The sequence below is a fragment of the Trichomycterus rosablanca genome, chromosome 1 (genome assembly GCF_030014385.1).
Source record: "Trichomycterus rosablanca isolate fTriRos1 chromosome 1, fTriRos1.hap1, whole genome shotgun sequence".
NCBI classification, from domain to species: domain Eukaryota; kingdom Metazoa; phylum Chordata; class Actinopteri; order Siluriformes; family Trichomycteridae; genus Trichomycterus; species Trichomycterus rosablanca.
Window position 1 is genome coordinate 52,959,586 of NC_085988.1, and position 12,837 is coordinate 52,972,422.

Sequence of the window (12,837 nt, forward strand, 5' to 3'; positions counted from 1 at the left end):
CAATATATATTTCTTCATGCTGTCACAGGGTGGAGTGGTACCCAAAAGTAGATTTATTGTGCAGTTGAAGGGCGTGTAAGAACTGTAAGAACAGTAGGGAGTGTAGTAGGGAGTGTAAGAACTTGGTCCTTGCATTTGCTAGAAAACTCATGCAGGTCATAATAGTCCTGTAGAGTTTGAGAGAGCATCAGATGATGTTAAGACAGTAGTCATGAACACTGGTGAGGGCTCCACAGACACGGGTTAGCCAGCTGATATGGGTATTGTAGCATTGTATCCAGTGGAACCCAAGAGCTGCAGCTCAGGGACACAAGTCAGGAGTAGTACAATTTGTTCTATCCAATGAACAAGTGTGAAAATCCAGGTGCCCCAGAATCTACAAAAGACAGCAGTGCTTCAAGAACTGTTGTTCATCGATAGCTGAACCACATGGACAAAGGATTACTTCGGCAAACCTTTGTCAAACACTACAGTACTTTTACAGTTCCATTACATTACACAATTACATTTACAAATTCCACTTTAAACTGTTGCACTGTGTGCAAAAAAAAAAGGCTTGTGTTAACCCCGTCCAGAAGCGGTGCAGCATGGTAGCTTGGTGGGTAGCACTGTCACCTCATGGCAAGAAGGTCTGGGTTTGACTTCCGTGTGGAGCGAGTCCTTTCTTTGTAGAGTCCTGTAATGTACTGGCAACCTGTCCAAATGGACAAAAATAACCATCCAGACTGTTATCAGCACCCAGTGCAAAAGCCAGGGTCTGTCATGGTATGGGGTTGTGTCAAGTATAATGTTGTGTCAAAGCATAATGTTAATATTATGCTGTCTTTAATACACCATCTTTTTCAGGAATGTCCATGCATTGCTTTTCAAGACAATGCAAAACCACATGCTGCACACATTACAAAGACACGACTAAAGAGAAGGCACGGGACTGGCCTGAATAACTGACATATTACATATCTTGTGGTCTGCAATGAAATAAAAGTCACAGTAAATGTCAGAAACTCTTTTTGGGGTTGTAACAGTAACAGGCAGGTGTCACTAGGTGTTTATCTAACTTTGTTGTTGTTGTTAATAATATGGACCCCAATGCAGAACTGAACTGAACAGCTGATGCCTCATATCAATAAGAATGAAGAAAAAATTAATTTGCAAAACTGCAATAATAAGTTTACTTATTTCCATAACCATTAAAATGTCTTTTAATAGAAAATGTGATGGAACACACTGCTAAACATGCCCCTGTACCAACTTTATGAGTGTGTTTCAGGCATCTAATTTCAATTGTGCTTATATTTATGAAATACAATAATCAGAGAAAACATTAGAAATAGTTTCTTTTTATTTTGTTAGTTAAACAAAGATTCAAGTAAATTAACAAATCACATATTCTTTTTTTTTATTGCATTTTACAAAATGTTTTTTTGGAAATAGGGTTTGTATTATTATAGTGTTATATCGTGTTACATATCTCTTATATTTTCTGCCATCCTATTCTTTCTGAGTTTGTCCAACCCTTGTGCTTAGGTCCAGAATTAACCTTGTGGTGATACTGTCAACACTGCAACACGGTTGCAGTGAAGTGTAGTCCTCAATGGATTTGCACCACCTTTTGCCAATCGAAGTGGGCTCAGCAGTTAGATATCTAACACCTTTAATGTTTAGACTGACCAATGTGATTGCATTTTGTGGATACAAATATTTTAATGCCTGCAGTGTACTCAAAAAGTGTACACAGGGATAAAATAAAAGTGAAAAGTGTATAGAATACTCAAGTGTAGTTACACAGTTTTGAAACATTTCACAGTGAGCAGCTAAAGTAGTAAAATATGACATTTTTTTTCTCAGAAAGTCCATTGTGATTTTAATAAAACAATGTCAGTTCTGAAAAAAAATCTAATTCTGCATGTGTTAAATGGTTGTGTGAGAACACAACCTCGTTAAGTGTGTTGCACGCATTCAATTTAGTAATGTTTTCATATTAACCAAATACAATGATGTGTGAAAACCTTGGAAATCTTTTTTAACAATTACATTTTTTTAAAATTAAAATTTTACAATTGTCAGTTGAATGAAGATATAAGAGAATTACCAAATTACAGATTATTGTTTTTAATTGTGGGTTTAATTGGGGGTACTCAATACTAAAATTGTAATGATAGGCCTACTTACCAATAAGGATATATTATGTTTCTAAATATAGTACATATACAGTATATAGTATATAGTACATATATAGTATTATACAACAGTTAGTTCTGACCTTACAATCTGATTGGTTGAGAAGCGTTCTAACCGTGGTGATATTCGTAATAACAGCACGGCCTTTTCACACCACAACTGTATTACTCCGCTGACGCGTTGCCAGTAACGACAAGCTTCATGCACACAAACGCACACGCATGCGACACAGACCTTATTCCCGATCGCGTTTTAAATCCGTTATCTGATATACAATCTAGTGCACTATGTAGGGAACATAAATCCGTGATCTGATACACAATCTAGTGCACTATGTAGGGAACATAAATCCGTGATCTGATACACAATCTAGTGCACTATGTAGTGAACATAATCCGCGATCTGATACACAATCTAGTGCACTATGTAGGGAACTTTAATGTGTTTGTAACATGAACAGTTAGCTTAATAGCCCAGTTAGCAGCTCCTAAGAGTTCTGTTATCACCCATATCCTTTGTTGTGTGTGAGAGGTTTTTTATTTCTTTTTTTCCCTTCGGAGGTTCTTGCCTTCTTCTTCTTGTTGTTCTTACCGCCCTAAAATTAGTTTTTGCAACTTGGGATGTCTGCTTTGTAGTGTTAAACTTTATATTCGTTGTGGAACTACTTTTTGGCGGAAGGTATTGTCAATATTAAAGCATATTTAATATGAAATTCAGGGCTTCTTTGATTTATTTTCTTTCTTCATTTTGTAAAAACTGTTGTATAAAAGCAATAGAACACTTGAGGTCGTGTGTTATCGCGAATAACATCACGGCTGTGATGATCTACGGCACTCGCCTTCGGCTCGTTCCTGCGACCAAATCACAGCCGTGATGTTATTCGCGATAACACACTCCCTCTCGTGTTCTATTGCTTAAATATAGTGTAGACCAGGGTTTAAACTGTTTATTTAGGGTTGTTATAGTAATATATTGTAGACCAGGGTTTAAAATGTTTATTAGGGTTGTTATAGTAATAGTGTAGACCAGGGTTTAAAATGTTTATTTAGGGTTGTTATAGTAATATATTGTAGACCAGGGTTTCAAATGTTTATTAGGGTTGTTATAGTAATAGTGTAGACCAGGGTTTAAAATGTTTATTAGGGTTGTTATAGTAATATAGTGTAGACCAGGGTTTCAAATGTTTATTTAGGATTGGTTATAGTAATATAGTGTAGTCCAGGGTTTAATATGTTTATTTAGGGTTGTTATAGTAATATAGTGTAGACCAGGGTTTAAAATGTTCATTAGGGTTGTTATAGTAATACAGTGTAGACCAGGGTTTAAAATGTTTATTTAGGGTTGGTTATAGTAATATAGTGTAGACCAGGGTTTAATATGTTTATTTAGGGTTGTTATAGTAGTATAGTGCAGACCAGGGTTTAAAATGTTTATTAGGGTTGTTATAGTAATATAGTGTAGACCAGGGTTTAAAATGTTTATTAGGGTTGTTATTGTAGTATAGTGTAGACCAGGGTTTAAAATGTTTATTAGGGTTGTTATAGTAATATAGTGTAGACCAGAGTTTAAAATGTTTATTAGGGTTGTTATAGTAATATAGTGTAGACCAGGGTTTAAAATGTTTATTAGGGTTGTTATAGTAATATAGTGTACACCAGGGTTTAAAATATTTATTTAGGGTTGTTATAGTAATATAGTGTAGACCAGGGTTTAAAATGTTTATTAGGGTTGTTATAGTAATTTAGTGCAGACCAGGGTTTAAAATGTTTATTAGGGTTGTTATTAGGGATGTCCCGATCATGTTTTTTTGTTCCCGATTCCGATCATTAATTTTGATCCCGATCCGATACCGAGTCTCAAACCGATACTTGTATTTTCTAGATATTGTCTAGATAAGAACTAGATAATACTGCTCACACAGTGCACACTTCAAGTACATTACAGTTATTCAAATTAATCCATGGTATATGTTTAACAACTGAATAGCTCTGCAGTGCTGTAGGAAAAAAAATGCCTGCATCCAAGCTATTGCTTAATGTTCTTTTATTTTTACAAAATAAAAGTAAACAAACTTAGTGCAGCATTGTAGTAGTAAAACTAGAACACTCAAAATAAAGTGAAGGTTCTTTTTGAGGAAAATCAGCATCTCTGCCGTGTTAGCGGACAGCCGGTTGTGACAATGGTTTGATGGACGTTTCTATGCGAAGTGAGTGTGCTTTGACCCTTTGGGGCTTCCATAGTGCATGGAATAGCGTGCTTGGCTAACGCGATGACTCTAGCTGTCCGGTATTCGGTACCGTAACAGAAGAAGTAAATAAAGTGTTATGCTCCCGACAATTTGTGAATATACCATGTATTTATTTCTTTATTAAGCAAGTGCATCACTACAACACTCGGTTACATAACTAAGCCAATCAGAGCGCTTGATACTGAGATGTCGTTCAGTCTTGTAACACGTAAACTCGTAAAAGCTGTATGTTATGGTCCTTAAGTTTTCATACTCGGATTAAAAGTATTAAATTAATTAAAAGGATTAAAAGTAAGCCTTAGTAAAGCCGATACTGATCAGTTAAAAAATGCCTTGATCGGCCCCAATTCGGGACATCCCTAGTTGTTATGGTTATAGTAATATATATTTGCATGCGGGACAAACCCCGGACAGGCACCTCCACTCCGGACTTCATGAATAAATGCAGTTGGGGCCACCCGGGCAACAGGAAACTGGCCAACACCTGACGGGACCGCTGACTGGCGGTATATAAACCCCACAATTAAGTGGGCAGTCTGGGGGTGCAGGCGCAGACATGGCAAGCTCACAAAACGGCTGTGATGGCAGAAGATTGGATTAATCTAGCACCCCATCCCTCTGCCAGTCGGTCTGGCAGAAAGGCGTACCTCAATAGACAGGCTACGACCTTAAAGGTGGGCCCTTATAGCGAGGATCCCCGGCAGACCGATACAGCTCCGGGCCTAAGCCAGCATATCACATTAGTGCATGGGCTTCATCCTGGCAAGCTGTCGTCCACCTTAAACAAAGCCACACCAATGGCCTCCTACTGGCTGCTTGTTTCTCTCCCTCTATTCCTTCTCGTACAGTCCGTCGGCGATGGGGCAAGGATGACGAGTGCAAGTTTGGTGATAACTGGGAACTGCAATGACAATGGCCTTCTGCTTCTTGGCCTCTGTGCAGGAAATGAACTCACTATCACGAACACCTGCTTCCGACTATCCAACCGACTCAAGACTACATGGAGGCACCCTCGATCCAAGCATTGGCACATCCTTGACTACATCATCATCAAGCAGAAGTTCAGGAAGGACGTCCAGATAACCAGGAGCATGCCAGGTGCCGATGACTGTTGGACGGACCATCGCCTCGTCATCTCTAAACTGAAAACTGAATTTGAGACAGAGACCTCGAACGCATACGACAAACCAGATGAGAAGGAAATACGACATTAGCAAACTGAACGACCCTGCTATATCGGCAAAGCTCCAGGAAAACATCCAGCACTGTCTGACCGCCAACCCATCCTCGATCGAGGCAGAGTGGACAACACTACGTGCAGTGATCAATGATGCAGCCAAAGAAACCATCGGTCTGCAGAGAAAGAGGCATCAAGACTGGTTCGATAACAACGATGCGGAGATCACAACCATAATAGATGAAAAACGGAAAGCAAAGATCCCTCACAAACAGGATCCATCAAATCATGTGAAGAAAGCCAAATTCCAGCAACTGAAACGACAGTGCCAAGCGCGACTCAGAGAGCTCCAAAACTCAAAACAACAGAAGGCAGAAGAACTCCAACGCTTTGCTGATGAAAGAGACACAAGAAACTTCCACGCGGGCCTTAAAGAGATCTATGGCCTAAGGAGATCCTCTGTTGGAACGCTTATGTCCTCTGAAAACTGCACACGTCTAACTGACAGCCAAGCCATCCTAGACCGTTGGAAGGAACATTTCGACACTCTCCTTAACCGAAAGTCATCCGTTGCCAGAGACTTCCTGAGAAACGTCACCCAACTGTTCCGACTAAAACTGACAGCACCTCCGTCCTACCAAGAATTCGAAACAGCCCTAAGCCTCATACGACGCGGAAGAGCTGCTGGATCCGACAACATCCCAGTCGAGCTCCTTGTACATGGCGGTATAACACTCAAGACCCGCCTCTACTGATGCTCCGAATGTGGGAAGCAAGACAAGTCCCTCGTGACATGAGGAATGCACTGATTGTATGATCTTCAAAAAGGGTGACCGGAACATCTGTGGGAATTACCGCGGAATATCCCTGCTTTCCATTGCTGGGGAGATCTTCGCCCAGATCATCCAAAATTGTCTTTAAAAGGTTGCAGAAGAAATCCTTCCAGAATCACAATGTGCAACCAGAATCCTCCATACAACCAGAGGAACAATCGACATGATTTTCTGCGCTCGCCAGTTACAAGAAAAATCACATTAACTGCAAAAACCCCTCTTCCTAGTCTTCTATGATCTGGAGAAGGCCTACGACAGTGTCACTAGGGATGCTATGTGGGAAGTCCTACAACACTTTGGCTTCCCCAACCCCTTTATCCAACTGATCCAAGCCCTACACAATGGCATGACAGCACAAGTCATCCAGAACATATCCGAAGAATTCCCAATCACGTGTGGACTGAAACAGGGATGTGTCCTTGCACCTACCTTGTTTGCCATCTACCTTGCCACCATGATGTATGAGATACCACCCAATAACCCTGGCATTGAAATGAGGTACAGGCAGGATGGAGGACTATTCAACCTGTCCCGTCTGAGATCCACAAGCCTGGTTTCCACCTTCAAAGTCACCGAAATGCAATATGCAGACGACAATGCTGCACCATCCCACTCAGTCAAAGACTTACAAACATCAGTCAACAACTTCAACGCAGCATACACACGCTTTGGCATGAACGCCTCAAAGACCAAGGTCCTTGCACAAACTGCCTCCCAGGACTTCCCTACCAGACTTCAACATCTCAATCAACGAGAAGACCCTAGAATGTGTGGAACACTTCCCGTATCTTGACAGCGTCCTGTCCACCCAGTGCACATCATCTAAGGACATAGAAAACAGAATCCAAGCGGCACACCAAGCCTTCAGAGGACTCACCAGCCGTGTCTTCCGTAACAAGGATCTGACCCATCAAACAAAACTTATGGTCTATAACACCGTCGTCGCATCCACTCTTCTGTATAGATGTGAAACCTGGACCTTCTACCGAGCAGATCGGAAGAAGCTGCAGCAGTTCCACCAACAGAAGCTGTGAGCCATCCTCAACATCAACTGGGATGATTTTGTGACCAATAATTCCGTGCTGGATAGAGCTTCCTCTGTCAGCATTGAAGCATCAATTATGAAACATCAACTCCGGTGGATAGGCAACGTAACTCGCATGTCAGGAGATCAACTCCCACGATGGATCCTGTTTGGTGAACTCGCATCCGGGAAGCGACCCTTCGGTGCCCCGCGGAAATGCTACAAGGATCAATTAAAGCGGACCCTAAAATCCACAGGCATTGACCCCAAGACCTGGAAAGCATTGACTCAAGAAAGACCTCTGTGGAGAAGAGCTGTCAAACAAGGAATTACACTCTTTGAAGCCAACAGAAGAGCGGATGTGGAAGCGAGACGACAACGGAGGAAAGAAAGAGCACGGCAACCTCGAGCCAAGAATGTCCAAGAATGTTTGCCGCAAGAACTGGCCTCATCAGCCATCAGAGAGCCAAACACTGACGGAGAACCAAGCATCGCACTGGAGATCTATCCTCGGACTACGAGGGGATGCCATCAATGTTTCTAAAGTAGGAATCAGTTTAACTGGACTGAAAGACAGTGACTAGGTAGTAAGGTTGAACAAATCTAATGAAAGCACTCTGGTCTTAGTATGTTGCATATCTTATGAATGGAAAATAGATGTAATAGAAGATATTTAGTTGACACGCATCTACATCAGCACATCATCTACATTACCAATGTGAATAGATCAGTTAGGTCTTTAGTCTTTAGTCAGTACATGCAAAGAAGTGAAATCCAAATGTACTAATATAACAGCATATATTAGGTTGAAACTTACCTGCATTCCAATAACAGCATAGATGAAGAAGAGCATTACTATGAGCAATGCTACATATGGAAGTGCCTGTACAGTGAGAGAGAATTAGAAAGCAGTTTGTTGATATAGCTTGGTCTTATTGTCTTTCTACTTCCTAAAATTTCCTCAATGCTGGCAACTTAAACAGGTCATCTTCAGCCAATTCTTACTTGAAAAGATTTGATGAAGGTCCATAGCAGGGTCCGAATTCCTTCACCCCGTGAAAGCAGCTTTACCAGTCTCATCACTCGAAAGAGTCGAAAAAAGGTGATAGAGATTCTGGCATTATCTTCTGTATTCTGGAGCCCCTTTCAGCATGTTGTTGACACGTACACACACACACACACACACACACACACACACACACACAAATTTTAAACACAAAAATGTACAAAAACATACAGAATAGATGTATGTAAAATAAAAGTAACATGTACGCTACCATCCAGTGATAACATGACAAGGACAAACTAATATATGTTTTAGTACTATAACAAAAAACACACACCCATCAAAATTACCTACAGTGAACTTATTATATCACACTTATTTGGCCAGTAATTGTAATTACACTTCCAATAAGTTACACAATCAGTAAAATGCATCTGAATTTTTAGTTTCATGCATTATAAACAGCTTTCACACCTGGCTGCTGGAGAGGTCAGAAGCCTGTTGCAGCTGCCTTTATCAGCTTTTTCTTTTTGCTCTTTCTTTCTACTCTATAATTGTTATCTACTGTAATTCTTTTTAAATTGCAGTGTTGCTGTATTATTTTTGAAACATGACCACTTACACTTGCAATGAGCTACTGCAATACCGTCAAGGAGTCTGTGTCCTCTCTGCTCACATACCTGAGGAGATATGGAGACAACCTCACCAGGAAAAAGAGCCAGAGTGATGGTACGGGAGAGGATTTAAAGAAACAGGAGAATGAAGCCTTTTCTTCCTACGGTCATTTTTGGAAATTTAAGAGGTCTCGCTAATAAAGTGGAGAAACTGTTATCATTCACTCAGTCACTGCAGGACTTCAGACATCCCAGTGCCCTCACATTGATCTGCGGGGATTTTAACCATGTCTCCCTCACTCCTGTATTGACCAACTTTAAACAGTATGTCAACTGTGCAATGAGAGGGAACAAGATCCTGGATCTCCTTTATGTCAATGTGGAAAGGGCAAATGGTTAATCTGCCCTTCCCCCACTCTGAGAATCTGACCATAACTTCATACACCTTGTGGCCACCTACAAGCCGCTGGTTTTGCAACAGATGCCCAGCACAAAGACTGTATATAGGAGCCTCTAGGAGTGTTTTTAGAAGAGACTGGGAACTGCTCCAGAATGACTACAGGGGAGAACATTGAGGGCCTCTCACTGCATCACGGACTGTGTACACTTCTGTGAGGACACTATTGTACCCACCAAGAAAGTATGCAGCTACCACAAAAACAAGCCATGGATAAGCAGAGAAATTAAAAACCTTCTCAATAGGAGGAAGAGGGCCTTCATTTGTAAGGACAGAGAGGAACTTTGGGCTGTTCAAAAGGAACTTAAGAGGAAACTAAGAGAGGCTAGAAACTGTTACAGGGAGAAGATTGAAGCTAAAATGGGACAGAACAACACAAGAGAGGTGTGGAATGAGATGAAACATATGATATGCTATAGTCTGCCTGTGCATGGAGTACAGAGAGACCTGGCATTTGCATCTGAGCTGAACCTGTTCTTCAATAGGTTTGACACCGCCCCCACCATTGTGTGCTAAGACAGATCTCCACTCAACAACCATACCCCCATTCACACCTTCACAGGAATCCCTGCTTCCCGACCCATCTACACCTTTGCCCCCCCCCCCCCCCCCTTCTCAACAGACAACTGACCTCAAAGGACAGCCCAGACTCTCCTACCAGCTCCACACAAACAGACATTAACATAAGTTTGTACCATGGCATCTCACCACTCACACCATCTCCTCTTTTAACTCTACATACTTGGTCAAGAATTCACAGCTCTGTGCAAACTCCTACACCACCAAGCCCTACCTTCACCACCATCCAGGTACTACTGCTTCTACCGGCCACACATTGGGGTGGATATGGATGCCATAATCTACATGACACACAAGGCCCTCTCTCATCTGGACAAGCAGGGATTATTATATTCTTTGATTTATCTAGTTCTTTGATTTTTCTCAACACCATCCAGCCCTACCTGAGAGAGAAGCTGTTGGAGATGCACCTGCACCCCAATACCACATCCTGGATCACAGACTACTTTACAGGCTGGCCACAATATGTCAGAGTGGATGACTGTGTTTCTGAGTCTGTGATCTGCAACACTGGTGCACCCCAAGGAACTGTGCAAGCACTGTCCCTCTTTACTGTCTACACCTCAGATTTTTACGTCAACCCTGGTTTCTGCCACCTCCAAGTTCTCCAATGACTCCTTCATTGTAGAATCACCAGGGACAACAAGGAGAAGTACCGAGAATTGATCAAGAGCTTCACAATATGGTGCAGTAAAAATCATCTGAATAAGACCAAAGAGACTACTATAGGAACAGAAGCCCCCAATGTCCCTGTTTTCATTCAGGGAAAGGAATTGTCTTGGGCTATATATTAATAGCAAACTGGACTGGACACATAACACTGATGCCCTCTGTAGGAAAGGACAGAGTTGACTGTTCTTTCTGAGGAGGCTGAGGTCTTTTAATGTGTGCAATAGACTGCTGAAAGTATTCTATCAGTCTGTGGTGGCCAGTTCCCTCTTTTTGGTTGAGGTGTGCTGAGGTGGTGGCATAAAGGCTGAAGAAATCGACAAACTAAATAAGCCTGTGAGGAAAGCCAGCGGTAGTGCGTGACAGGAGGATGAAGGACAAAATAAGAGCCATTCTGGACAAGCCCTGTCACCCTCTCAAAGAGGAACTATGGTGGCTGGGCACTTCATTTAGTCATAGGGTTATTCCACAAAGAGCTTCACCCTCACAAATAATTCAAAATTTTTCTCCCCCAGCTTTTCCTGCACTTGACTTTACATAACATACATCATACATATACATATATAATGTTTTCCTATATAGTTGTAATTTGCCATACAGCTGTATTGTAGTTATTGAATTACATAGTCAATATTTCTATTTTATTTTACTCTATTGTATTTACTCTGTGCTGGAGCTGCTGTAACACCATGTTATCTTAACTTAAATTTTGAGTAATATTTTGTTGTTGTTACTGATGTTTTGTTATAGTACTATAGCATATAACAGTCTTTTATTTTTCAGATAGATTATTTTACAATATTATTACAATAGATATTAAAGAGATAGAAGTTACACTGAAAATAAAGTTTGAATTATGTATTTCTTAAATTGTTTAATTTACATGTAACAGCCAATGATGCAAAGTATCTCAAAGCTGAATTAAGATAAAAAAATTTGCATAATGCAGTATACATAGAATATCTAAAATAAAAAATTAAAACCTTCACCTGTACACAATCTTACAGCAATCAAATACTGACAAATGACCAACTGTTCATGCATTAAATCTCTAGCAACCATTTATTTTCGAATATTTAAAATCTGTAAAAAAATGTTTTACCAGAGCAAACAAGATGGGGGCTAATCACGTGACCACAATAAGCAATGCCAGAGAGATGTTAAACACAGATCAGAGACGTCGGGGTGAAGAGGAAGTCAAAAGCACAACATAACATTTTTACACACATCTGCATTTTAATGTAGGGAATATGTATTTTGGATGTGCATGAATGAAACATGCTAAATGTATAAACTGATAAGAGGTTCAGTAAATAAAAGGGGGGAATTTGTTATGTGAGGTTTGATTACCGTCAGTCCATACCATTGGTCTTACCACAGTGGAGGAGGTGGCGAAGGACAGGTCGGCTGGCTTTAAAGAAAGGTATACAGATCAAAGCTATTGCATTGATCTATCACAGAACTACCACAAAATAATATTTTGTGTGCATGTGTGTAAGAGAGTTTGGGCATAGCAGAAGAAGAAAATACAAAGTCACCTGTTTTGTACTTGTTGGATTGGTAAGGATTAGCTGAGAAGTTATTGTGTGCTTAAGTGTGTTTGAGTGTGTGTGCGCATATGTGAATAAGCATGTAATAATTTATACCAGAATGTGAACACTTTTATTATCCCTATGAAAACAGAAGGCAGTAGTAATCGAATAAACGACACCCTTAACAAAACCTTAACAACCAAAAATCACTGTCAGTGGCTATGCACTCACTGTTCCCCTGTTTTATGAAGAGAAAGAAAAAAGCCCCCACCAACAAATAACACCAGCATGGTACAAAGACAGATTAAAGAAAAAAAAAAAAAAAAAGTAAAAATAGAGGGAAATAGAGAAACCACATAAGATAGAGAGGTTAGTAGGTATATGGTTCAGTTGAGAAGAATAAATGACAAAAAATATCGAATGTCAAACTACAATGGCAGCTACATAAAGCAGCTGCTTTGAGCATGCACTGGCTAGGCTGGTCATCTCCCATGTTCACCATAACAATGCTACTGCT

The 12,837-nt window shown here is 40.6% G+C and overlaps 1 protein-coding gene across 2 annotated transcripts in view; it reads right to left on the reverse strand.

The window, feature by feature from the left end:
• cacna1c (calcium channel, voltage-dependent, L type, alpha 1C subunit) overlaps positions 1-12,837 on the reverse strand; it is a 243,825-nt gene that overhangs the window by 58,949 nt on the left and 172,039 nt on the right. The window contains exons 31-33 of one of the 2 annotated variants that reach the window (XM_062994606.1): positions 12,152-12,199; positions 8,469-8,597; positions 8,281-8,346 (exon numbers count right to left, since the gene is read on the reverse strand). In XM_062994606.1, coding sequence (XP_062850676.1) covers positions 8,281-8,346; positions 8,469-8,597; positions 12,152-12,199 — 243 coding nt within the window. Of the gene's footprint in view, positions 1-8,280; positions 8,347-8,468; positions 8,607-12,151; positions 12,200-12,837 lie in introns of both variants that reach the window. The other variant, XM_062994612.1, reaches the window with a different exon arrangement.